The sequence below is a fragment of the Pelodiscus sinensis genome, chromosome 17 (assembly GCF_049634645.1).
Source record: "Pelodiscus sinensis isolate JC-2024 chromosome 17, ASM4963464v1, whole genome shotgun sequence".
NCBI classification, from domain to species: domain Eukaryota; kingdom Metazoa; phylum Chordata; order Testudines; family Trionychidae; genus Pelodiscus; species Pelodiscus sinensis.
Window position 1 is genome coordinate 24,120,105 of NC_134727.1, and position 25,594 is coordinate 24,145,698.

At 43.7% G+C, this 25,594-nt stretch overlaps 1 protein-coding gene and 1 long non-coding RNA gene across 2 annotated transcripts in view; one reads left to right on the forward strand and one right to left on the reverse strand.

The window, feature by feature from the left end:
- Nucleotides 1–1,821, reverse strand: part of LOC102452409 (uncharacterized) — a 190,042-nt gene extending 188,221 nt beyond the window's left edge. The window contains exon 1 of the long non-coding RNA XR_012896346.1: nt 1,677–1,821. This is a non-coding gene — a long non-coding RNA (uncharacterized LOC102452409). The remainder of the gene's footprint in view (nt 1–1,676) is intronic.
- Nucleotides 1,822–1,920: 99 nt separating this feature from the next.
- On the forward strand, nt 1,921–19,853 carry SPRY4 (sprouty RTK signaling antagonist 4). Its single transcript, XM_006128538.4, has 2 exons — nt 1,921–2,118; nt 14,875–19,853. Exon 2 carries the CDS (start codon nt 14,931–14,933, stop codon nt 15,828–15,830), a length of 900 nt encoding a protein of 299 aa, XP_006128600.1. The 5' UTR covers nt 1,921–2,118; nt 14,875–14,930; the 3' UTR covers nt 15,831–19,853.
- Nucleotides 19,854–25,594: the final 5,741 nt, after the last annotated feature.

Sequence of the window (25,594 nt, forward strand, 5' to 3'; positions counted from 1 at the left end):
GCATTAAACAACAAATTATTATTTATAATAATTTCTACTGTGATAGCATTGTCTGTGCAAGGATCCTAAAGAACATTTTTCTTTGGTTGGAAAATGTCTCTGATTACCCATGGAAATGGGAAGCATATAAGGAGATTTTCAGAATACTCAGCATCCACAGTCAGGCCAAGATTTTCAAGGGAAATGAGGCAGGACATAAGCAGTTGTTGGAGTGATCAGCACCTGAAAAATGGAGCCTATGGTCCAGTCTCCCTATGTCTTCAAGGGCTTTGAATGATTGGATCAGGCCATATATGACTTGCACAAAACTACACAGGAGCACAACAACTGAGCTGAGATCAGAACCCAAATCATCTAATTCACAGGCCTAGTTTCAGCCACAAGGCCATCCAAAGCCTCAGGATGGTGTCATTAAAATTTTGGAGGTGTGGCAAGACTAAATCAGTGAAGAATGTGACCCCGATGCATTATACTGAAGTTAAATCAACATACATTGCCTATCAGATATATTGTCCCCGGCAGAGTTTGCATATCAGTGCTGATGATAAGATATTGTTATTTAGCTATGCTGCAGTAGAAGGACTGAACTAGAAGCCTAACTTCTGGTAAATGACCTACAATGCAAGGCAAACTATTTTCAGCAATAAGATGGTTCATCTTATATGTCACTCTTCCACCCACATCGAATACCAGATTCTGATCACTAACATCAACTCCAGACTATTTCCCCTCTTTCTCTCTAGTCACATTCATGTGCAAATTCATTGGATAAACAAGCAAGTACACCATGTCTGTGTGCCAAAATGATCAGATTTCCTCCTAAATAAAGGCTTTCCTAAGAGCTGTTTTCCCTTTGCTTTGTTTTTCCTTCTCCCTCGCCATAGCATGATGCATGTTCTCATTGTTCGTCAGTAAGACAGGGAGCAGCTTCTCTCTAGTCTGGGAAGTCCCATGCACTCCAGAGGGATTAAATCAGGGATGAATGCCATTTAATGAAAGCCATTACATAGTATAAAGATTGCGTTATTTCGAAAAATCCAGTCTTGGCTGACCTCAAGGAGTAAAGATCAACCTACAGATTTCAACGGAAAAGGCAAGATAACATTTGTGCTAGTACATCATGTGAGTTCCCTATTCCTTGCGTTAATCTCTGTTTTCCTTGGGGTGAGAGAAAGGGGGTGGAGAAGAAAATAATCGCAGTAGAAATATCTGACTCATGGTGGTCCAACGCTTCCCTGCGCTTTGCAGGTCACAAACATTGCCCGCTGCAGATCAGCACAACTCCCCTAGTCGCATTGGAAATGGCAAAGACAGGAGGGAATTAGCCCGGAGATGGTCCTGCCGGGAGGAAGGCTGCATGGGAGGAAGGGGAAATGTCATGCTGTCGTTACAGCACTCGGAGTTGGGGTGCGGAGAAACGGGGACCTCTGTAGTTTTACATCTGAGCAGCAGCAAAATCGAGAGCAACTGCCAGAAACGTAGCAAGAACAACGCTCCCAGCCGCTGCTCGGCTTCACCAGGCGCCTCGAACATTGGAAGGACTCACCAGAAGGCTCCTGCGTGGGGATCAAACCCGAACAAAATGCTCTCTTCCACCCTCCCCGCAAATAACCCCATGCCCCCCCTTATTTTTTCTCATTGCATATGCACCCCGCGCCTGCTGCAGTTTGCTTTACCTTCAGCCCAAGACTGGGGGGGTGTGGTGCATGCGCAGCTGCTGCCTGCCATCCATTCATAAAAAAAAACCCAACCCACATCTAGCCTTTGGAACTTGCAACAAGTTCCCTTCCGGCCCCCCATTCATAAAAGAGAGCAGAGCATGCGCCTTGGGACCTCAGTGCCCACCCATTCATAGAGTTGGGAGGACAGGCATGCGCAGAGGGGGTCCCTTTCCTCCCATTCATAAAATAGCCATTTTCCCAGGCAGCAGTTGTTGCAACATCGAGGGCCGAGGCGAGCAGGGGGAAGCTACTGCTGCTGACAGCACAGCACTTGCAGGTCTTTCCCTGAGATTCATGGTGTTTCGTGCCAGGGATTTTGCAGGTCCGGCCCTTTGAGCTGCCTCGGATTTAGGATTAACTCGCCTGTTGAGAGATGATCTTGTCTGAACTGTTTAAAGTAAGTGGGAGACTCATATTTGTGGATAACTATATAAATAAATCCCCTTCCCTGCCAAGAAAAAAATTTGCTCCCTTTTTAGGTGCATTTATCTATTTCCTTTGCATGGCTATTTATCACAAACATAAATGTGTATATTACGATTTTTCTAACAGTTATAAATTTACACCTATGTTGTATGTGTAGCTGTCTGGTGTCTCCTTGACCTAAAGGGAAATTTGCATTCTTGAAAGAAAAGAAATATCCTGGTTCCTACACAATTCGCATGTGTTCCCGTGATTCGTGTTGAAGCTTCTTTTCCTGCACTCCTATTAACATCTGTATTGGCGTTTGGACACGACAGGCGGCTTTTACCAGACGTGGGTTGGGATTATTTTCGTGGCTGTTGGGTTGGCTTTGGGGTTTTTGTTTTGTTTGTTTGCTTAAGAATCGCATTGGGCTTCTCTTCTGTTGATGGAGACTCCTTTCCTTCTTCCCCATCCCCTTCCCATAACGGGCATACATACATGATCCCCTAGATGGACAAATAAAACCTGTACCTGGGCTTTCTGCGGAGAACGAAAACTGATTTTATGTATTTCTCTCTTCCAAGCCCTCTGCCTTGCTAGGATCAAGTGGCTCCGCAGCTGTTTCCATAATAGGGCACTTTAGCGCTCAGCCACTGGAGTGTCAGATCTTTACTGGGTGACCTTTGCTCTTTAGCATTTTATTTCATGCAACTGTCCTGCAATTCCGTTTTTTCTTTATTTCTTACTCCATCTTTGATCTAGGCCCCCACAGTCTTCTCTGTATTGCTATGCGATTTTGTGTCTTAGTTACAACTTTGCATTGGAGCTGTAGTGACATGTTTTAAATTGTACCTAATTGTAGACGTAGGTTTGTGCATATAATTCTGTAAATTTGCACATATATTTTCTCCATAAATAGATTTTAAAAACATGGAGAAAAACGCCTTGAGAGCCCTTCTTCACTAAGTGCGTAGCTGAGAGGACGAGCTAGGTTATTTTCTGGTACTAGTCCTGGCGTCATAGTGGAAAGACAAGACTAGAAACGATATAGTCTGGAAATTCATTATCAGAAAGGAAATAGGAAAACCAGAGAGACATATGCAAGGCACAGAAGTCCAAGAGGAGAGCAGGATTGGAAAAGCAGACCTTGGAAATGGCAGTGCAAACAGGAATCAGCATTAATCACAAGGGGAATGGACTTCATTCCTTCTTGCTCCTCAAGTGATGAGAAGTAATGTATTACAGGGGTTGATTTTTCTGCAATAGAATCTTTCCAAAAGGATCTGCGTTCTCAATTTAAAAATATTGAATTGCACACATTTTTTAAAGCAGGTACAAGGACGAAACCTTATGGAATTCCCAGAGTAGAGAATAATTTGTCTCTTATTCTTTAAAACTTCTCAAACTTCCCTTGTTTCAAATCATTTTAAAGACATGGTATGCTAACAGTCAATTTACAGAAATCTCAGTTCAGCTTTAAAGAGAAAATTGAAACACTGCATGTTCAATATTAAGTCAGTCCTCTCTGACTTTGGCTGCTAAAGGATAAAGCTGTCATTTGTGCACTGAATCACAATTATTTTCATGACTAGCTCCTCCTCCTTAATATAAAAATGAATGACCAAGGAAGGAGTGGTTGCTTTCAGTTATTGGAACCCTGTTGGGGATATCTCATTGATAAATGTGCCATATTCCACAGGCGATCTTCTATTGATAGAAAGGACTCTATTGCTATTGCACAATTAAGGAAACATTTCTAAATCTTGCAGTGCTTTTGAAATCCCCTGTGAGATATATAAAGGGGGAAACAACTTGTTTGTCTCCTAAAAGAGCAAAAGAAAAGTTGTTTTAATCTTTCCCTGACCATGGTGTGAAAATGCTCCTTAAAAAAGGAGTCTTAAATAAAATGGCCCTAACAATCTTTTTCTCGCACTGAGTTAGTTCATACTAGCTACCCCATACCTCAATATAAGTAGAAAGCTCATCAAACAGGTTGACTATACAGCTGTCCAAATCCAGGTCTCGTGTCTAAAGCTGTATCTCTTTTTACAAAAATAACTGGCCAAATATTATGACTGGGTGGGTTGTTGTTTTTCTTAAATGTAAGAGCTAATGTAGTATAATTTTCTTCACTTACTAGAAAATCCTCTGATAGCATTCAACAGTTAGTGTTGTTAACTTCTATAATTCTATAAGTGTTCTTTAACTTCTGTGGCTTTTATTTTTGTATGTCAACATTTTGTTTTAGCTAAACAATAAGAGAATCTATTGCCTTCAGAGATCTGAAAATTTCTCAGCCCAAATCTCAAGCTGTAAGAAAGAGACTGGACAGGGTACTTCTTGAAAAGTTTACAAGCCTATATTTTCAGCTTCTCCTATGTCAGAGCCATTGGCCTAATCTTAAATCAATGCCTCATTTTTAAAAAATCAGATTTTTTCCCCACTAAACTTTATTTCTCCTCTACCCTCTCCTGCCCCTTATTCTTCTCGGAGGAAAAACTAACTATCCTCACACAGGTACGGCCATTAGGCAGGAAGGGAACTCAAACCTCTTATTTATTTGTATGTACAAAAAGGTGCTAAACACTAAAGAAATTTCACCAAAGAGCTTGCAGTTTAAATCAGATCTGACTTATTGAAGCTATAGACATTCTACCCATATCCACATATCTTATCTCTCTCACACACATATGCATACTTTCTACAACCCTTTTTGGTAGGGAGTGTCATGTCTTTTAGGCTGTGTCTAGACTACATCCCTCTTTCAACAGAGGGATGTAAATTAGACACTTCGAAATTGCAAATGAAGCACGGGATTTAAATATCCTGTGCTTCATTTGCATAATTGCATCATGGTGCTCTTTCGAAAGAGCCATTTTAAAAGTAAAACTACGGTCTAGATGCGGTTCTGTTGAAAACGGCAAATACTCAAGGAGTACAGGATCTTTTGAAAAAGTCTGCCATTTTCAACAGAATCGCATCTATACCGCCTTAGTGTGTATTTCTAGCCTTTTATGACATTAAGCTTTTTCTTTGTAAAAGATTTTCTGTACCAATAAGCAAGCTTTCTCTTCACCTATAACCCCTCCAACTAAATCTTCAGAAGACTTCATAGGATCTTTAGATTCCTGCTGGTCATAGCACATCATTTACTACTCTTGAGGTGTCCAGTTAAGAGGTTCTAACCAAAGGCAAGGTTAGAATTTCTTTAGATACCGTTCAGCTTTTTATCTCTGTGATTCAGAATGAGTTAGGGTTTTGATGGTAGTTATACAGTGAACCTGATTCACCATTCTGAATCCTTCCTGTGCTGTAAAATGTCTTTTAGAGTATCAACAAAGCTTTGCCACTCCTGTCTACATTGGGCTGCTCTTTGCATGTCCCACATGTTAAGTCCATACATTTTTCCGTAACTACTGTGCTATGGAAGGATTATTTCAGTTAGCCCTTTTGGCATGTTCCTCCAGTTGGCCAATGATGTGCCTTTTATGGCATGTCTTCACTTCATTCTTAACACATGCCCCTGATATTTTGGTCTTCATCTCTGGATAATTTTGTACATAAGGAGTTGCTGAGATTTGTCTGAGTTCAGCATAGCCTTGCCCAAATCAAAATTCACTTCATCTGGGTTGAAATTCTGAAGGTATATCTGAGTGGTGGTCAAAAGATCTGGATTCTATTCCGAGTTCCGTCACTGATCCACTGTATGAGTTTTGGCAAGTTGCTTAAAGTGAAATTCGGGCCCACTGAAGTCAAGGGCAAAGAATTCAGGATTGACTTCAAAGAATTCAGGATTTTGCCCTTAATATCTCTGCCTGTTTCCACATACATATCTCATGCAGAGTTGTGATGTTTTATTAATCCTTATGAAACACTATGCAATCTTTGGAAGGATGATATAGCAAATCAAAATTAGTATTTGTTATGCTAGAAATGTTTGCATTGGTTATGTTATGGGGCTCGGGGGAGAAACTTGGGTTGCACTGTTTCCTATCCCATCCGGTTACCTTCATGCAGTGAAAGGTATCTGAACCAGAGCGAAGTTCAACAAGGTGTAATTTTTGATTGATTTATTGCAAGTTCAAAAGGATCTCTCTGATGCGGTTTAGTAACTCTCCAGTGTTGCAGAAGTTAGTTCCAGGTATTTGATATAAATTGCAGGCAGTTCTTTGAGGCAGTAAGGGTGGAGCAAATCACAAGAGCGCCACATTCTAGTGCTATAGAATAGCCTCTGTTTTTTAGAAAATAATCAATTTACCTGAGAGGCACCAACCAAACTCTCCATGTGACAAGGTGAGGACCGTGATGCAGTTGAAAGGCATGAGGCTGAAGGACAACTGTTGTCCCTGAGAAATTGCCTTTATGAAGCAGAATGTTAATTTAAAGGGGTAATATGACCCATGAGTCAATACTTGAGATGAACAATCATAGAGCTCTAACTCTAGCTCTATATTGCATTATTACTTAGCTTCAGCTAGAAATGCATTTATGATGGAATAAGTTTAAAGCAATGTTTAGGGGGGCTTTTATTTAGATGTCATTAGGTCCAATGTTTGCTTTTTAATTGCACCTTGCAAAAGCTGCTTGGGCAAAAGAAGGGTATCTTGGACCTGGTCCTAGGTGGGTGAAAGATGAGTGCTGAGTAACTGCAAGTTCTATTGATTAATAGGCATAACATCTGTCAGAATCAAGACAGTTATGTCTCTTAAATACATCGAAGGCCACTTCTTTAAGGCCTGATCTTGCAGCCCTTCCTCAGGTGACATCAGTGGGACTGCTTCCCCCATAAGTGGTGAAGAATCAGACCCCCATTTTCATTATCTTGCTATTACAACATGGTTACAAGGTGTTAGATTGAAAAAATATCAATATTAAACAGTTAGCTATTTAACTAATTGTATGAAGATGCATACCTCCAAACTTAAAACAACAAATAGTCTAGCAGCACCTTAAAGACTAACAAAACATGTAGATGGTATCAAAACCCACTTCTTCAGATGAATGGAGTTATTAAAGGTCCAGTTCCAAAATAAATAGCGGATGAGGGGAGCGCTATTCATTGTTTAAGTCCAGTTTCACACTAACAAGGCTACCCCTCTGAAGCAAGGTTAAATAAGTCATTCAAAGTCTGTTCTGTTTTTCAGGAACTAGAAGTTGCCCAACCATTATGAAAATCCAAAAGAATTTAAGAGAAACTAGTGGGATCCTATAGAAATTACTTTAAAACTTGCAGAATTTAATAGAGAATGAGCTCTTCTGTAGGATTATATAAACCATTCCACACAGTTCTACAGTAAGTACTATATATATATTCTATTACATTCAATAGGATAGTCCAAAAACTATATACAATTTTATAGGAAAAAATTATAGAATTTTTAATAAATTCTACATCTACAAAACTTCCAGATTTGAAATGGTACCATAACTACTTTTTACCTTTTTTCTTTTTAAAATATTTGCAAATCCTAAAGTTTTAGGTGAGTGTTATGCACAAAAATAGTAGTTTGGATACTGAGAAGAGGAAATGGTGAAAAGGGATCACAGAAACTGCAGTCAATTTAGTGAAATTAGCCACAAAGTTAATTCCAATAAATGGTTGTATATTGTTTTTTATATCAAACAATGCAGATGTATTATGTGGACACTCCTACTTTTGAATGGGGGTAGAAAAATGCAAATCTTCTCTAAATGAATGTTTATTCTTGAATTCTCTGTTTCAAAGTAATTTCAGTCGACTTATTGGAATTAACTTTAAAATTAAACATAAAATCAATTTGAAAACACCTACTTCATGATTTGCCTTCTGTTTGGTTTCTGCCTATATTGTCAGACTTGGTGAATTTGTGCCTGGCTTAATACTAACAGCATGTCTGAATTTACTAATGATTGAACTATTTTATTTGCATGTTGTTGGTATATTATTCTTTAATATAAATTAAAACAGAATTTGTATCCAGAATTATACTGGTGCTTTGAAATATGGTATTTTTTGCATGCATCCATACAATAGTGTGAACTGAGAGTACTTGTGTGCTTAAATTTGTATACATGTTTTTACATATCTTGCATGAATCAGGGCCGAAAGGCAGCCCCATTAACTTAAAGAATATCAGTAGGACCTTAAAGGTACTACTCTGTCTGGGAGCTGACTGTACTGTAGATAGTCTACACAATAATTACATTATTTGATTGCTACTTGATAGCAGGTAATAGAATAGTTGACTAACCGCATGAATTCTTAGCAGTTAGTCAACTATTTTATAGTCCCCACTCCGGCTCCGCTCCCAGTGCACTCTGACCCCACTCCCAGGGAGCCCCCTGGCATCCAATGCTGCTACCTCTGTACCAGAGGCAGCAGCGTGGGGTCCTAGGCGGGAGCCAGTCTGTGAGGAAAGCCAGTTTAAAAAACAGCTCCCCTCATGGACAGCTGGCTGCCTACCGCCTTGCGCTGCTGCCTCTGATACAGAGGCAGCAGTGTGGGGTGGCAGCAGCCCCTTTCCGAGGCGGTTCCAAGCTCCCCACAGAGCAGTGTCTATCCAGCAGCCTCCCCTGGCCCCCACCACCTCCCATGCTGCTGCCTCTGATAGAGGCAACAGCGCGGGGGGGGGGAGGGGGAAACGCCAGAAGGTTGGCCAAGCGGCACTGTGAGTCTGGTGCTGGGGAAAACAGGCTTTTAAACCAGCTCCCTGCAGCATCAGCTCCTGCTTCCCCCCACCCTTGCTACCTCTGATACAGGCCTAGCCTTACTGGTTAATCGTCTAATCGACTACTCATTGACAACCCTGGTTGATAGCGGTTCTTCACTAAGCATCTTGCTATTTGATGGGCTTTGCCTCACAGATCTTAAATTCAAGTTTGTAACTTTCGATGGATTTTATTTTCTGGCTTACTTATTTATGCAAGGAGTTGAAAGAAAATTGGCGTCTAAAATCTATGGCAATTCTGGTTTTGGTTTTGGTTTGGTTTGGTTTTTACTAATTCTCTTATAAAGAGCAATAACCTTGATTATACATTCTTGCCTGAATATTGGCTCAAATGTTATCTGTGAGGGACCTATGAGAGCTGCAAGTTTTTTCATTCTTTTAAACAACTAAAAGCAGCAGCTCCTTCTGTCCATCTCCTTTTTATGACACAATTAATTCTTTCCTTGCAGATGAAATGCAGGTCACCTATTAAGCTGCCTATATCATTCCCTGCAGTGGCACTTCCAACAACACATCGCACATCTGTATGAACAGAATGAAGGCATTTAGGTGAATCTGGTATTTGGAGTATCTGTGAGTGATGCTCACATATCACTAGACACCTGAAATCTCTGTTCACAGTCCAGTGGTAGCACAAACATCTTGTCTGTTCCTTTCCACGGTGCTTCAACTGGCCAACCCTAACCAGCAGAAGAGTTCTATTTCTCATCAGAAAATCATTTTTGGATGAATTCTAGCAATTTCTTTAACCAGGATTGCTTTGGCAGCCAGAACCAGATATATCAGTTCAGAAAAGCACAGACTAAGCTGTCCAGTTTAGCCTCTCTTACGTCCAGGGCTTCTTCAGTCACAGTGATCAGTTTCATGCTGTCCTGTAGCGGAGCTTGGGTTCACAACCCAGTGCTGATTTGCTGTGGTAGGGCACTGCTACTATTTTACAGGCAGTTTAATATTTCATCCAAAGAAAGATCCTTCTTCCCCTCTCTTGTGGCTGTCAGGATCCATTCATTAAATACGTAATAGAACTTAAGTGTCCAGTGCATCTGCCCATTTTCTAAACATTCAGCCTCCAAGAAGCTTGTCGACAATTCTGAGGTCTCTTTCTATCCTGGGACCCCGGTACTAAAGTAAAAGGGGATGAAGCTTGGGGGAGTATGTCAGTTCCCAGTGCTCTGACCAGCTGCTCAGAGTGTTTGCTGCAGAGAGGTTGAGTGAGCCATCACAGAAAAGACAAGTTATTGCATCATACAAGGTACTTATGCTTCAGGGAATTTTTGTAGAAGTCTTAGCCATACTGGGGTTTTACATAGCTACTAACCTTGGTATGGAACAGGGAGAGGAAATTTAACAGCAAAAAATGGTAGGATGTTTATATCATTTTAAGAGATACTCTAAAGAGACAGTGTGTCTGAAGTGTGGTATCTAGGAAATCTGGGTTTTTCACATCTCCATGTCTGTTTCCCCATCTGTGAAATAGGAGTAATGAGACTTCCTCACCTTTGGCCAAGTGATTGAGACATTTTCAACAGTAACTGTCTTAAAATCCCTTTGGGCGGCTTTTTATTGGGAAGTAGGGGGACTTAAATTCAGGAAATAAAACTGCTGTTCTCACCAACATTAAATATCCCAATTAAACCACCTGCTCATGTCGGTCTGCATATGACCTATCACAGAGTATAACAGTTGCTGAACCTGGCTAGAGTCTCTGTATGATGGAGGTCTGACTCAGTGGAATATTTTGAATATGCAAGTGATTCCTGCTCATTCCATGTAACTAGCTGTGTTTGCATGGCCCTTTAGATGTAGTACTGTCTTAAGTTCCCTTGTAAACATTGTGGTGTTTGCAGGACAGCTGCCTTTTATCACTAAGATGGTTCCTGTTCCTTGATGCGGTATGCACCCATTTGCCGTGAATTCAGCAGTGTGGGATCAAACCCATAGTTTGTAAAGTTAAGCTAAATGCTGAGCTCAAGCAGTTACATTAGACACTGCCCTATCGTACAAATGTTCTCTCCAGCATAACATGCCTTAAATCATGATTTTTCAGCCCACTTTAGACCTGCTGTGAATGAGCACAACTCCACTGATTTCAATCAAGTACAGCCAGGATTCCATTAGAACCTAATGGATATTAGGAAGCTGCAAGTACATATGCGCTATTTTTAATTTTTAAAAAGATCTGTCATGAGAGAGCCATTGGTACAGAGATAAAGGGCATGAAACAGGACTGCTTTAATATGGTGCAGTATTCCTCCATTTTATACAGTTCCAGCTACATTCGTACCAACATCAGCCAGACTGAGTGCACACCTTTCCAACTGAAATAGCTGCATCTCGAGTGTCTTAGCTTTAAAAAGCTAGGCTCTTGTGAGAGCCAACTGTCTTCCTTTAAATGCATAATCTCTGGCTGACAAATTTCAGTGATTAACATGTTATATAATACTGAACTCTGAGCTTTAGTAAATATTTCCTGTACTATGACACTGAATTAGATGAAATGTACAACTTATTGGAAATCATTGTCTTTTTTTTTTTTTTTAAAGAAAATTAAGCAATATTTCATCACAGCAGCTCATGCAGTTAAGAAATTAGTGCTTTCAGAACCTTTCTACTTGCAAGAACTGTGAATATTTCGGTTTTGTTTTTGTTTAGGAACATATTCTCAATGAATAATCTAAGAAGGTTTTTTTTATGAATGACTGAGGAGGAAGAGTAACTAGTGAATTGTTAAATGGCAAAGGACACTGGCTTAGACTAAGATAGCATAAATAGCTTCACTATTCCTTCTAGATATAAAACATTTTGTCCTGTTTTTTTTGTCGTGTGGCAGACTCTCTTTAAGTCCAGCGACCAAGTATGCTAATACAGCAGAAAAGGCATGTGCTGTACTGACCACAGATTGATGTTCCATAGTCCATTTTTAGTGCATGAGCCCTATCTTGCAAGATGCCGAGTGCCTTTTGTGAGGTGCTAAGCTACTTTACCTCCTTTTGGTTTTACTGTATTTGAGGGTGCTCTGCACCTCTTAGGATCAGATCCCAAATGTCAATAAAAGAGAATGTTATTTTAATAATGGGCTCTGGACATCATTTTAAAGCAGATACTTAATTCCACCTCCCAAAAAAAAAATTCTCTGATGTATGGTGGTGGAAGGGTTGTCTGTTGTGGGAGGGAGGTTCTTGGTACAGTATTTTTCATCCAATTAATTTAACTTGTGAGAAATGATTTAACAGCCACGTTGTACGGGATGCTCTGTGTATGTTGCATAAACACACAAAGTTCTAGGCCAGGAGATTGAGTGGCTCTTAAAGAGTAATGAGCTCTTTCCATATAGACAACATTTATGAATAAATCAGTCCACACTGCCTAACCTCTTGGTGTAAAATCCAAATTTTTCACACATTTTTAAGACTTTAACAAAAAAACAATCCTGACCAGCTCACTACATTTGGATTTCAAAAAGCCCCCTTTAACTTAATCTGACGTTTTACTTGCTGCTGCTTTAAACTGATCCTGAACATAATTCATAAATATAAAGGTCACTCTGCAAGGAAATGGCCCATCACATTGAAAACAATGTGCATTTTCTAAATTTGAACCAAGTAGTTTCCGTTCTTTGATTTAAGTTTAGATACTTCCTGTGGTTTCGTGTCCTACGCTGCAGTTGAATCCTTGGACTGGCTCCAGGATAAATTGCACTCTTTCAATGAAATTAGAAACTATAGCAATAGATGGTTGAGCTGCTCTGGCTAGTAAGCTGCATTTAGACTATACGTTTTTCTGCTTCATGTTTGATGCAGATAACCAAATTATTTGTGTGATATGATCTCTGATCACATTTTCTGTGGTCTCCATTGAAGTGAGCTTTGCCTGTAATTTGCACCTATCGATTGTTGTTGCTATCTTAAATGACTGGGCTGCTAAATAAAGCCTATATCCTCCTTTTTATTCTGTTTCCCATAATGGGGATGAAAGAAGTAGAAAACCTGTGCTTTTTAAAGCCAAGATTTGTCTGATGGAGGGCAGTTGGCTGAGGCAATCTGTTGAGACAAACGGGACCAGTGCTCCCTGAAAACTGTGAGCTTGAGTGGCCACACAGGAGAGATTCAAATGCGACCCAGCTGATTAGCAGAGTGCCCACAGCTCGGTTTTGATTCTAATGGTGGTACACATTAACACATGCCTTGGCGCACATAAAAATTATTCCACACACGGATGCAAAAATCTGCACATGGTTGGAAAAGATTAAAGTAAATGTTGTTGGGGACCTTTTGCAAAGCAAACCCAGACTGCAGAATCGAAACATATGGGCCCCGCATTGTCTGCTCCAAATTCCTCTGCCATTCTAGCTCCCCAAGGGGGTGAGGGAGGGTTCAAGTTCATAGGGGAGGAAGAAAGATGAATCTGTTCAGTACTGCTGTGGGTGTTTTGAGACGGTGGTCTGGATATGTTCTGTTAAACTGGGGAATTGTAAGATGCCCCAACTGAAGTCAGGGTAAAGGGGGATGGGAGGAATAACTTGAATCCTGTAGGGCATCAGGATCTCTGGGAGGGCTTTCAACCAGGAAGCAGCCGTTCATACTCCATGCCACGTGGCACAGGCCTATGAGCAGTAAAGAGCACTCTGGCATCTGTTTTTTGCACTTAGTGAGGTGTAGTCCCAGGGGCCTGTGTCATATCTCAGGCTATGTCTACACTGCCGGATTTTGCCGGCAGAGAGTATGCGAATCTGTTTTGTGCAAAAAACCCCTTTTTCGCAAGATCTGTATACTTCCTTTTTTGAGGCATAAGGATCTTGTGCAAAAGGGGGTTTTACACAAAACGGATCCATCTACGGTGCTAGTTTTTGTGCAGAAAGCCTCGGGCAGAGATTATGCAAATGAAGCATGAGAAAGTTGCTAAAGAGCACTTCATTAGCATACTCTCTGCCACTGCTGGCAAAAGCCAGAGGTGTAGACATAGCCTCAGTGTCTTTGAGTTTTGCAGGATTGTTGGTACTGGTAGGAGTATTATCCTTCAAGTCTGTGGAAGGCTTGCCACATGAACTCTGCACAGTTGACTTCCATGGGTCTGAGGTGTGGGGCAGGGATGGGGAGGATGGGAGTGAGATGTGAGAGGCTTTCAGCAAAATTATCCCTGGAAAAACCTAGAGTGACTTTCCATGAGAAGACTGGTCTGCCACTGTCATTGGTAACTTGAATGGACTTCTGCTCTGTGCACAGGGGTGGGGAGGAGGAATTAGACCAGGCATGGCCAGAGGAAGGCAGGGGTCTCCAAATCAGGATCTGGGACTCTGTGCACACAAGTGAGAAGCCAAAAAAATGGCCCTGAGAGAGAAGAAGAAAGACATTCCCCTTGCACACAAGAACTTCGGGAGGCCCAGCCTAGTATTGTAGATTTTGTGTGCTCCAGCCCTGTGGCATGGCAGTAGGGGGGCTGGAGTGCCAGCATGGGCTCCCCAATGCTTGGGGTGGGGCTTGAACCTCAGGGGCTGGATCCAGGCAAGCTGGGTCCATATCTGGCCCCCGGGCCTGAGGTTCCCCACCCCTGACATAGAGGTTTAATTCAGGCCTGACTCTCTGTGCTACTGGGAGTGAGTCTACTAAACCAGGACTTCCCAAACTGGTTGGACTAACCTTTGGCTAGGGTGAGCTCCCCGCTGTTCCAGTCATTGCTTGGTGGAGATCCAGGGAGGTGACAAGGTCACATGATGAGTAGATAAAGAATATTTTAACAGGTTGATAACTCTTAAGCCAGCAAGCTCCACAAGTTTCCTTGCCTCCCCAGCAGTCACTGAGAGAGAGAAGGCTACTAAACCTAAAATCCTAGTTAGCAATGAGTGGGAGCAGTGAGAGCCAAACAGTCTTAGTATGAATCCCAGCTTTGGACAAGAGGAGATGATTCATGTCCACTTGCTGAGTGTTTTGCTCATAATTGCTTCAGTGCAATAGCAGCTAGAGCAAGGAGCCCTCCTTGGACTGGGCATAGTGGCAATGTAAGTTAATTTGGGAACCATTCCCATTTTCCCTTCTCTTTTTCAGGACACCTAACGCAGTTTCCCCCCCCCCCCCACCTGTGGCGAAGGACAGTCTGACCAATGGAACCCCGGATTCCCCACAACATAACTGTGGTCCCAAACTCTGTCATGGTGCAGCCGTTACTGGACAGTCGGATCCCCTATGGGAGGCTGCAGCATCCACTCACCATCCTGCCTATTGACCAAATGAAGACGACTCACATTGAGAATGACTACACCGACAATCCCAGCCTGGCCCAGATGGCTGCCCAGAAGCGCCCCCGAGGCCACCACGAACCTGCGTTGATGAACCAGCATCTGCAGAGATGTGAGCAAGATGTCACCCACCCCTGGATCTCTTTCAGTGGGCGGCCCAGCTCCATCAGCAGCAGCAGCAGCACGTCTTCTGACCAAAGGCTCTTGGATCACATGGCGCCACCCCCTGTGGTGGATCAGTCCTCCCCAAGAGCAGTTCAGATACAGCCCAAGGCGATTAACTGCAAACCCATGGATCTGAAGGGACCCATGTCTCAGGAGCCTGACAAGCACTTTTTATTGTGTGAAGCCTGTGGGAAATGCAAGTGCAAGGAGTGTGCCCTGCCAAGGAGTTTGCCTTCTTGCTGGGTCTGCAACCAGGAGTGCCTCTGCTCCGCACAGAACCTGGTCAACTACTCCACCTGCATGTGTCTGGTGAAGGGCATCTTCTACCACTGCACTAACGAGGATGATGAGGGCTCCTGTGCGGACCACCCCTGCTCCTGCTCCCATTCAAACTGCTGTGCCCGCTGGTCTTTCATGAGTGCCCTCTCTCTGGTCCTGCCTTGCTTGCTGTGCTACCTGCCAGCCACCGGTTGTGTGAAACTATCTCAGAGATGCTATGACCAAGTGAGTCGGCCCGGATGTAGATGTAAAAACACAAACAGTGTCATTTGCAAGGTGGCACTGGATGGCAAAGTGAGCAGGCCAGAAAAGCCTTTCTGATCCATGGGGGAGGATATGGGAAAGATGGAAGAGACACTAGAGGGGAGGTTATAACCTGTGTTCTGAAGATATTGTGTGTTAACCTTTTGCCATCAACAGAGAAAGCCGAAGTAACTATTTCCATAAACTGAAGCACTTTCGGTTATTCAGGGTTTTGGAATTGATTATCTAAAGTTAAACAGATGGGGGCCAATAGAGGAAGATTCTTAATACTTTACAGAGCCCAGGCCAAAAACCAACATAGACCACAGAGTACAGCTGCTTAAAAAGTCTTTTCACCATCTGGCTTGTTGTGCTGGCTTCTCGCTGTGCCTACATCCAGCAAGAATAATTAACTATTAGCTTGGCAGGCACATCTGCAGTAGCAATATTCATTTTCATTCACAAAATGAAGAGTGGGCTTAGAATGTAGGGTGGGTTTCCTTCCTTTTTCAATTTAATGATTTGTTACCAGCAGCCTGTTGAAGGTAAAGGGTTAACCATTTTTCTTTCCACTTGACCATTAAAAGGGCCAGTTTAGTACAAAGTAAATGTTTTCCCAAAGCTTTTTTCCTTCCCTCTTTCACAACAGACTTTGAAGCAGAAATAACGTTTTCAAATAATTTTCTATAACTGTCATTACCATTTAGGTATATGTCTATTCCTGCCCGACCCATCACATTCCCTTTTTGATGCAGATTTTATTTTCTGACAGAGTGTGTCATGTGGAATCTCTGCTCCTTGCCCCCTCCCTCCCACAGTAAGAGGGTTATGGGCGTAATGTGTTCTTCCCTCCCCTCACTCCTTTATGTCAACTTCTTTTGAAATTTTACATTGTCATTTTGCTAGTGAGCCTAAGTCTACAGTTTCATATTTTAAAAGTTTACTAAATGAGACCGCTATTATTTATTACATTAGCAGTAAAACTTTTTTCCAAAGGGGCTTTGAATTAATTCAGCTTCTGCAGTGTGGTTTTTTTTTTTCTTTCAGCAAATGCTGACACAGAAATCCTATTAAGCTGAGAAGTTTGATTTCTCTCTTCTCCCTTCCCTCTTTTCCCCCCTTCCACCTCCCACCTTCTCAAGCTGTAGTAAAAGCAAGGTCAAGAAAAACTGGGCACAATACACATGTATGGTTATTTTTGTTTGTTTGTTTTTTAATGAACATCAATCCAATACTAGTTCTCACAGAACAAACTCTTCAGGCTTACTTTGCTGATAATATTAAGAACACTTTTTTTTGGCAGAATGACATTTGCTTGAAATATTTTTTCCTTGATTTCTATTGCTGCTGCTCAACTTCTGACTTTTCTGTATAATAGTGTGTCTTTGAAAAGTGTAAATAGAGAAATTAAAAAGTGTCTATTTTAGTGTGAACGAGTACTGGGGAAAGCCAAGGGTGCATATTTATGGAACCCGGCCCTTGTTTTTCTGTAGCTGATGATCATAATCTTTGTCTGTGCACTTGTACAAGGGCCAGCTCTTCCCTCCCTTACACTGCAGTAACCCCTTTCTCTTAACAACTGCAAGGTGCTATTCAAAAACCTTAGTCTTAACATGCAACAAATCAGATAGATAGGTACTTGTTGCATGCTGAAAGCTGATCTAAAGTGTGTGTGTGCGTGTGTGTGTGTGTGTGTTTTAATTAGAGGAAATGTACTACGTAAATGCAGAGCAATGACAGAGAAATGTCATCTTAATTAGATAAGCAATAGGCAAAGCTCATGTAGCATTTTCCAGAAATCACATTTGCTTGGTTGTGATACAATTGCTGTTTTGTTTTTCCAAATGTACTGATGGGAGGTGTTTTTTTTAATTTTTACTTAAGAAATCATTTATGAGCGGGTGACTTTTTTTTCTTAAGTTTAATTGTAGATATTTATTAAGTGGGGAATTGTTTTTTTTTTAATTTCCTTTTTTGTATTTATAGCATTAGCTGGCTTGTTATGATAAATCATAGAAAAGAGATACTACATCTATGTTATCAGATACTGAGTCCTGTATCTTACCCTCACCTGGAAAATACTGTGTGGAAGATACTGTACTGTGTGTGCTGTGAAGAGGTTTGTATGTTTAGTCATGCACAACTCAGAGGGAATTTTGCTAAGAAAAAAAAGGAAAAGCCTCAAACTGGCTGAACTGCTGGTTGAATGTATAAGGCATTGCTATTTAATGGAATGATGTCATTTTCTTTAAGTGCAAATGGATTAAAAGACGTGGCAACAAACACAGAGATCTACATCAGCAATCTTCCACCTTGAACATATGCAATGTCCAAATGGCCTCCAGCTATACATTTTCTAATGACCCCAGGCCATAGGTTAGTGCAGCAGGATATCCTAGTGCAGATTTTCAATAGAAATCCTGCTGGCCGGATGCATGTTACTGCAAACAAACATCATATCAGAATGATCTCTGGATCTCTGTTGTGCCACACCACACACATGTGAACGAACACACACACACACACACTCACACAGAGCGACTCCATATTCTTAAATTCTCTTCTAATGAAAATGGCCGCCAGCAACTTTTACTTTCCTTGTATATAGTTGTAAACACCTATCTCCATTGGTTTCTTTTAATATATAAACCCTGCTATAATGTAAGCTGATCCTAGGCTGAAAGACTGTAAAGCATTAGTGGATGTGTTAGTGCAGTGGTAAATGTAGCAGAATGAAACTCCTTGTATTCTTCAAGCCCCTTTTGGTGTAGCAATCAGGCAGCATGTTTCACCAGCTCTTTGCCTGAGGCATAGCAACAAAGTTGCTGAGCTTCTTGCATAGCATTCAAAAGATTCTGGGTTAGACCAGGCCAGAGGAGCCTTGACAATATGACGCTATGCCTTTAGATGCCTTTGGCTGCTATGCTGATGGAGAGTATTTTTCCAGCCATCTACTAAGTTTCCCCTTTTTGCCTCCACTCCTCCCCCTTCACTTATAAGGGACATACTTCCACCGTGACCTCATGCCACTCCTGAGACAAAGAATACAGGGACAGTGGAATATGCTATGTAAATCTATCTAGGCTAGAGCCACACCTAGTTTGCATGAAATAAGCTGCTTTCCTCTCATGCAGAGACAACAGATCCTGACCTGCAAAGTGGTCTGTGATCCCTGCAAGCTACCCCTGTCTCTTAGGCCATGTCTATGCTACAAGGACGCCAGCAGCACAGCTACAGCGCCATAGCTAGGCCAGCATAACCCCCTTGTGCAGGTGCAGCCTGTAGCAATGGAAGGGATTTCCCCCCCCCCCCAAGTGATTTAGAAAAACCACCTCCCCAAATGATGGTAGTTAGGCTGAGAGAAGCATTCTTCCCCCCACCTACCTGTATATACTGGGGGAGGGGTGGGAATTAGGTCAGGATAGTTACGGCTTTTGGGATTGGCTTTTTTACACACCCTTGCGCACCAAAGCTATGTCAACCTACATGTAGGCCGGGCCTTATCAGGAGAATGGCACAGGGTCATGTTGGCACAGGGCCAGAGGGAGCTTGCCGCCATCATCATGAGCCCAAGTGGGAGGAAGGCAGCTGAGAGGACATGCCCATTTTGTGCATCCTGTGATGTCTGTTTTTAATTTGCATCTTCTGTGTACCTGGTGCAGGGGAAGCAAAGGTTTTCCCTCCGAGGTATGCTATGCTGTAAAGGAAGTTGGGACGGGCTTTGGCACAACACTTATGTTTTACTGCCTTTCAGAAGCAGTTTCTCATTGCTTTTAGTAAACTAACCTCTCGAGCTTATTTCTTCCATTTCTGTCTCTTTTGCAGCACTGGGGTTTGGGGTTTTCTTCCTTTCATGTTATGAAAAGCTGTTCAAGGATTCCCTCCCCTACCAGTCACCTCCATACACACATACCCTGAAAGTTACTACGGAAGGTTTCCTTTGTATAGAATATTTATTTTGAAGCTCTATTTTAATAGTATTTATTTTAGAAAGTCTACTATTGTAAGAGTTCTTCTGTTTGTGAAGAAAAACAAGTTAAAACTGAATGTTCTGATTTAGAAATATATATATAAATATATAAAATATATATTGTTAAATATACAAGTGACTGTTTGTGGTTTCTTTAAAAAGGGGGAGGGTAGCATTTTTTCCAAGTAGTTCTAGAACCTGAATTTAATCTATTCTAACAGCTTTCATCTCCCCCCCCCCCGATCACCAGTTCATGGAATCAGCAAGATCTTTAGGAGAGAACGAACATTTAGATCAGAAGCTATTACAGCTGATCTTGCTTTCTGGCTAGGGCCTGAAACTGTGACAATGCAAAGCTCAAGTAAAGTCCACCTGACCTGCAAGTATCCAGAGGCTGAGATAAGTGAAAGTTGCCAACCCTTCTTCTCCCCAACACCTGCCCCAAAATGCAGCCATGTGAATGAACGAACACACACACACACACACACACACACACCCCTGCCTCCCCCCCCTCTATAGTTGATCACTCTGTCAATGCAAAGATCTTGGAAGAGAATTATGAAAGCTTAAACCAGATCCGAGGTGAGAGCGAGTAGACAATTCAGAATTTTTTGGTCTCCCCTTTTGTTTACTTGGCTAAGCTGATGACTTGTTTAACCCTGGCTCGCTCTTACCATAAATTGTGTAAGACAATCCACTGTCCCAATTACAATTTAGTATTGAAATTGCTTTCTATGTCTAAGCTGAGCAGACAAGGCCCACTGAGGAAGGGAGGACAAAGGAGGCCACTACCCAGGACCTGGTAATACCAATGGTGATACTACTGCTGTGGCCAGAGCCCTGGGCCCTTCACATTGCTGCAGGGATGCCGTGCTTGTGTGCTCCAGGCAGCACACAGGGCTACCTGGGGAGGCGTGGCACTCTGGATGGCGTTGAGGTCTGCCTAGCCCCAGTCCCATCACTTTCCCCAAAAAACCTGCCGAGCAGGCCCTAGCCCATACCTTGCCCTGGGGCCTGCAAAGCTGTAAGTTGTGTTCAACTGATGCTTCCATCTCCTCCTGAAATGTGCCCACTCCCTAATCTTCCTCTACTAAACGAAATAGGTCCCACTACACCAACTGTATGGTTCATTATGATAGGTTATGAGGCTGTCCAGCATTTTGACAAAGGAAAGGAGACACACCAAAGTCAGCCCATCAGTGATGCTTAGGAAGAGTCCAGGAAAAGAGCCTGATGCAGGAGTAGCAAACCTTCCTATGATGACTATAGCGCCAGTCTCCTGGTGGAAGTTGAAGCATCCTCTACTTTCTGGTTTGCTTGCAGGCCTCAACCTGGGCACAATTCAAGGGCAAATAGGAATCCTACTCCATGTTTCCTCTGTTATCTACACCCATCTTTAGCTGTCAAACCATATCCCATCTTCAGCGCTGCTCCCCAGTGGCTTTGGTATACTGTGTGCCCTAACACCTGTTATTGGAAAGGCTACCACTGCCAACCACCATGGGATGCCATGAGAGGAATAAAAAAAACCACAGGGATCCTCCAGTGATTAGACCGAGTTGTCCACCCCCAACAACTCTGTGCTCTGGAGACAGACAGCAAGGACAGTCCAGACGCGTATCACTATTTCCAGGAGACTTAGGAAGCCTCAAAGGCACCTACAGGTGCCCCCCCCCCCCACTTACAACTTAATTGGTTCCTGGAGGACTGTCATAACTCGGGCTGTCATAAGTCGAACCCTTATTGCGCATAGGCACAGTGTTATAAAGGGGGGGGGGGTTCTGTTCCAGGCCTGCTTTGCCTCCTGGGAGTTGCAGTCGCCTGAAGCCAGCGGTGCGGTGCGAGCTGAACCCAGAGCCAGCCAAGGGCACTGCCAGAAGATAGGCGGCTCTGCGGCTCCCAGAGCTAGCGTCATGGTGTGAGCTGCACCAAGAGCCAGCCAGGGGGCTGTGCCGGGTGGTAGGTGGCTCCACGGCTCCCAGAGCCAGTGGCGCAGTGTGAACTGCACCCCGAGCCAGCCAGGGCTGGGCCGGGCAAGAGGTCACGCTGTGCTGGAGCAGAGAGGTCATAAATGTGTGGGGGGGTCGTAGGTTGTAAGTCGGGTTCGCCTGTACAGTGATCCAGCAGCATTGATGCTTCTTAACTTCTGTTTTTTTTGTTTCAGTGACGTTACAGATCCACTGAGCACATCAAAAGGCGCATTTGAGGAAGGGACATAAGTTAAGTGCAACCAGATGAGGTTATGACCCTTTGGTTTAGTTGATTCTTGCTCATGTGCACATTTTAAAATGTAGTTGATTTAGGATATTTACAGTGAAGAGACAGTAAATTCATAGGTGCTAGGCCCTGTCCTGCTCTATCAGTAGTAAAAGGCTTTTGGCCAGCAGTGGTATAGCGAGAGTGTTATGCACCAAGGGGCAAAGGCAAAATTTGTGCCCCACCCCCACAATCATTTGTTACTATGTATATGTTATTTATTTCTAAGTCAGCAAAAATTAACGTAAATTTTAAAAAGGAACAACCCCCAGCCAGACTCCTACCCCTTGCCTGTCCCGCCGCCACATGGGGGCTCCCTGTGGTGCACAGGGCTGTTCTACTTCCAGCCAGACTGATGTGCTTTCTGGCCAATCAGCAGCTGCAGTTTCTTGGAGGGGCGGGCTACAGGTGAGGACCCAGACACTGCGACCCACTGAACAGCACCTCGGACCAACTGATGACAAAGGGAATTGTGGGGGTTGTAGTCGCAGGCAGGGCTGCATTCTGCGCATGCTCAGCCTGAACCCCCACCTGGTGCACCGCCCCTGCCTGGTACTTTGTGCTCAGTTTCCATTTCCTGCAGGTGTGGAAGCGGCCAGCGCCCGTGGGGTCCTAGCACTGTCCTTCCCTCCACTGTCCGGCTGTCCACACAACTTTTGGCAGCTAAATTGGTGCCCTGCTAGTGTGGCAACTGCCTCCTCCCTCCCCCCCCCCCGATTCCTCCCTCGCTACGCCACTGTCGGCCAGGAAGGATTCATTTTCTTCTTTAAAAAGGTTAGGGACAAATAAAAATCAAACGTTTAACAGCTGGGTCTTTAAAATAACATAGTCAACTTACCTCTATTGCAGAGAAACTTTGCGGCGACACAAGGTCCCCTCCTAACATCCCATCCCACTCCCCCCACCCTTGGTATACAGTTTTCATTTCACAAGCGGGCAGCCATGCTTTTGCACCAAAGTAAATAAGTTGACTTTAAAGGTACAGTTGTGACTAACTGGATTAACATAAGCAGACAACTGTATGACAGAGGGATGGAGGCCGAAGGAAAAGCCAGGAGGACTCCCTCCTCCCCTCTCAGTTTTAAAGTTTATTCATCCACACTTTAATAAAACAATATGTCCGTGGCCTGAGGCAGGTTAATTTTCATAATTTATGAGTCTCTCAGACAGGAAGAACGCTCCAGGTTTTATTGTGTTTTGCACGATAAATGGCATTCCAATTGTCTGCCTGTTATTCTTTCAGGCTGCGCTGTCTGGCAGGAACACAAGTCCTTTAGGAGCCCACCTGTGCCTGTCGCCCTCAGGCACAGGATAATTATGAATACATCTGTATGTGCTAAGAAGGAGATGATTGAAAAACTCTCCTCATTTCCCCATGTCATTAGAAGACACTTCCTGTATTGACATGTATATTAACACTGAACAGCTACAGGCTTGAAATAAACTCCCTTCCCATTAAAACTCTTCCCTTTTTATACTCCGCCCTCTCTGCACAGATGCTTTTCCTTGCTTTTCATGTGATTGCATGTACACTTGTTGCAGCAATGCCCTGGCTGCAGAGATAGAAGAATGGCCTTCCCTTGCCTTAATATACATTGGCACACAAGTCATGGGGCCAGAGTCCCATGTATGCATCCTAGTCTAAAAAACACCTGTTAGCAGCCTGGCCTGTCTGGCAAATGGCTGGGTGTCAGTATATTGTGCTTAAAAGAAGCACATGGGATCTTTTTAGAGGAGAAGGCAATACACTGTGTTTATTGAGAATACAGTAGAGAAGCAGTTAGCATATACTTCGAAGGGTATGTCTACACTACAGCACTAATTCGAACTAACTTAGTTCGAATTAGTGCATCTAGACTTAAAAACTAGTTCGAATTAGCGTTTTGCTAATTCGAACTAGCATGTCCACACTGAGTGTACCCTTAACTGAGGTTAAGGATGGCCGGAAGCAGTGCCAGCAGGGCATCAGATTAGGACTTAGAGCGTGGAGCTGCTGCCGAGGGCTAGCCGAGGGCTGAGCTTAAAGGGACCCGACCCCTACCCCGGATAGACAGTTCTCAGGGGTGCCCCGCTTGCAAAGCAGTCCTTGCTTGGAGTGCCCTGAGTGCCCACACTAGGCACATCACAGCACTCAGCCATCAGACCGGCTGCACTTGCCGCAGGCTGCCATCTAGGGAGAGGGGGCAATCGGGGGGGCTGCAGGAGAGCTTCCACCCCCAGAAGCCCGCAGAGCCAGCCCAGTCCTCTCCATCGGGGGCTCATACCCCATTCCTCCCTCACCTCCTTCCACTTAACCTTCCCTAGCCCCCCTTCCTGATGTACAAAATAAAGAAAACGTGTGGTCAAAAATAGAATCTCTCTTTATTGAACAAAACTCGGGGAGACTGGGAAAAGTAGGTGGGAGAGGGGAAGAGAGAGGGTGGGAGAGGAGAGGGCAACTAAAATGATCAGAGGTTTGGAACAGGTCCCATATGAAGAGAGGCTAAAGAGACTGGGACTTTTCAGTTTAGAAAAGAGACTGAGGGGGGATAGGATAGAGGTCTATAAAAGCATGAGTGGGGTGGAGAGGGTGCATAAAGAAAAGTTCTTCATTAGTTCCCATAATAGAAGGACTAGAGGACACCAAAGGAAAGGATTGGGTAGCAGGCTTCAAACTAGTAACAGAAAGTTTTTCTTCACAAAGCAAAGAGTCAACCTATGGAACTCCTTGCTGCAGGAGGCTGTGAAGCTACAACTACAACAGAGTTTAAAGAGAAGTGAGATAAAGTGATGGAGGTTGGGTCCATGGAGTGCTATTAGCCAGGGGGTAGGAGTGGTGTCCCTGCCCAAAGTTTGTGGAAGGCTGGAGAGGGATGGCACGAGACAAATGGCTTGGTCACTGTCTTCGGTCCATCCCCTCCAGGGTCCCTAGGGTTGGCCGCTGTTGGCAGACAGGCTACTGGGCTAGATGGACCTTTGGTCTGACCCAGTACGGCCATTGTAAGCTCAGGGCTCAAGGTCGGGGGTCTCAGTGGACCACCTTGATTTTCATGCACACCTGCTCCTGGGTAGCCAGGCTGGCAGCTCTCCTGCCCTAGCCGGCCGCTTTCCTGTGCCTAGTGCGGAGGTCGTGGACGAGGTCCATGATGTCCGCACTAGACCAGGCGGGTGCCCACCTCTTGCGGTCCCGGGCAAGCTCCCGGGAGCCGCCAGCCTGGTCCCGGGAAGAGGGGGAGGGTTGGGGGGCATCGGATGGCTGGCTCGAGCCGTGCCAGGTGCAGGGTCTGCTAGCTGGGTGCTGGCAGGCTTGCACCTGGCACGGGCACCGTATCCAGCCCGTGCCCCTTTAAGGGGTCCGGGGCCGGGAGGGGGGCAATAGAGTTTCCCTGGTGTTGGCCAGAGTGGCCACCAGGGAAAGCTGGGGAGGGCTAGCCTCCCACTAGTTCGAATTAAGGGGCTACACACCCCTTAATTTGAACTAGTAAGTTCGAACTAGGCTTAGCCCTCGTACAATGAGGTTTACCTAGTTCGAACTAAGCGCTCCGCTAGTTTGAATTAAGTTCGAACTAGTGGAGCACCTATCAAAGTTAATTCAAACTAACATCCGTTAGTTCGAATTAACTTTGTAGTGTAGACA

What these genes read in the sequence shown, in the direction of transcription:
- SPRY4 (XM_006128538.4), top strand. Translation starts at nt 14,931, where the DNA reads ATGGAACCCCGGATTCCCCACAACATAACTGTGGTCCCAAACTCTGTC.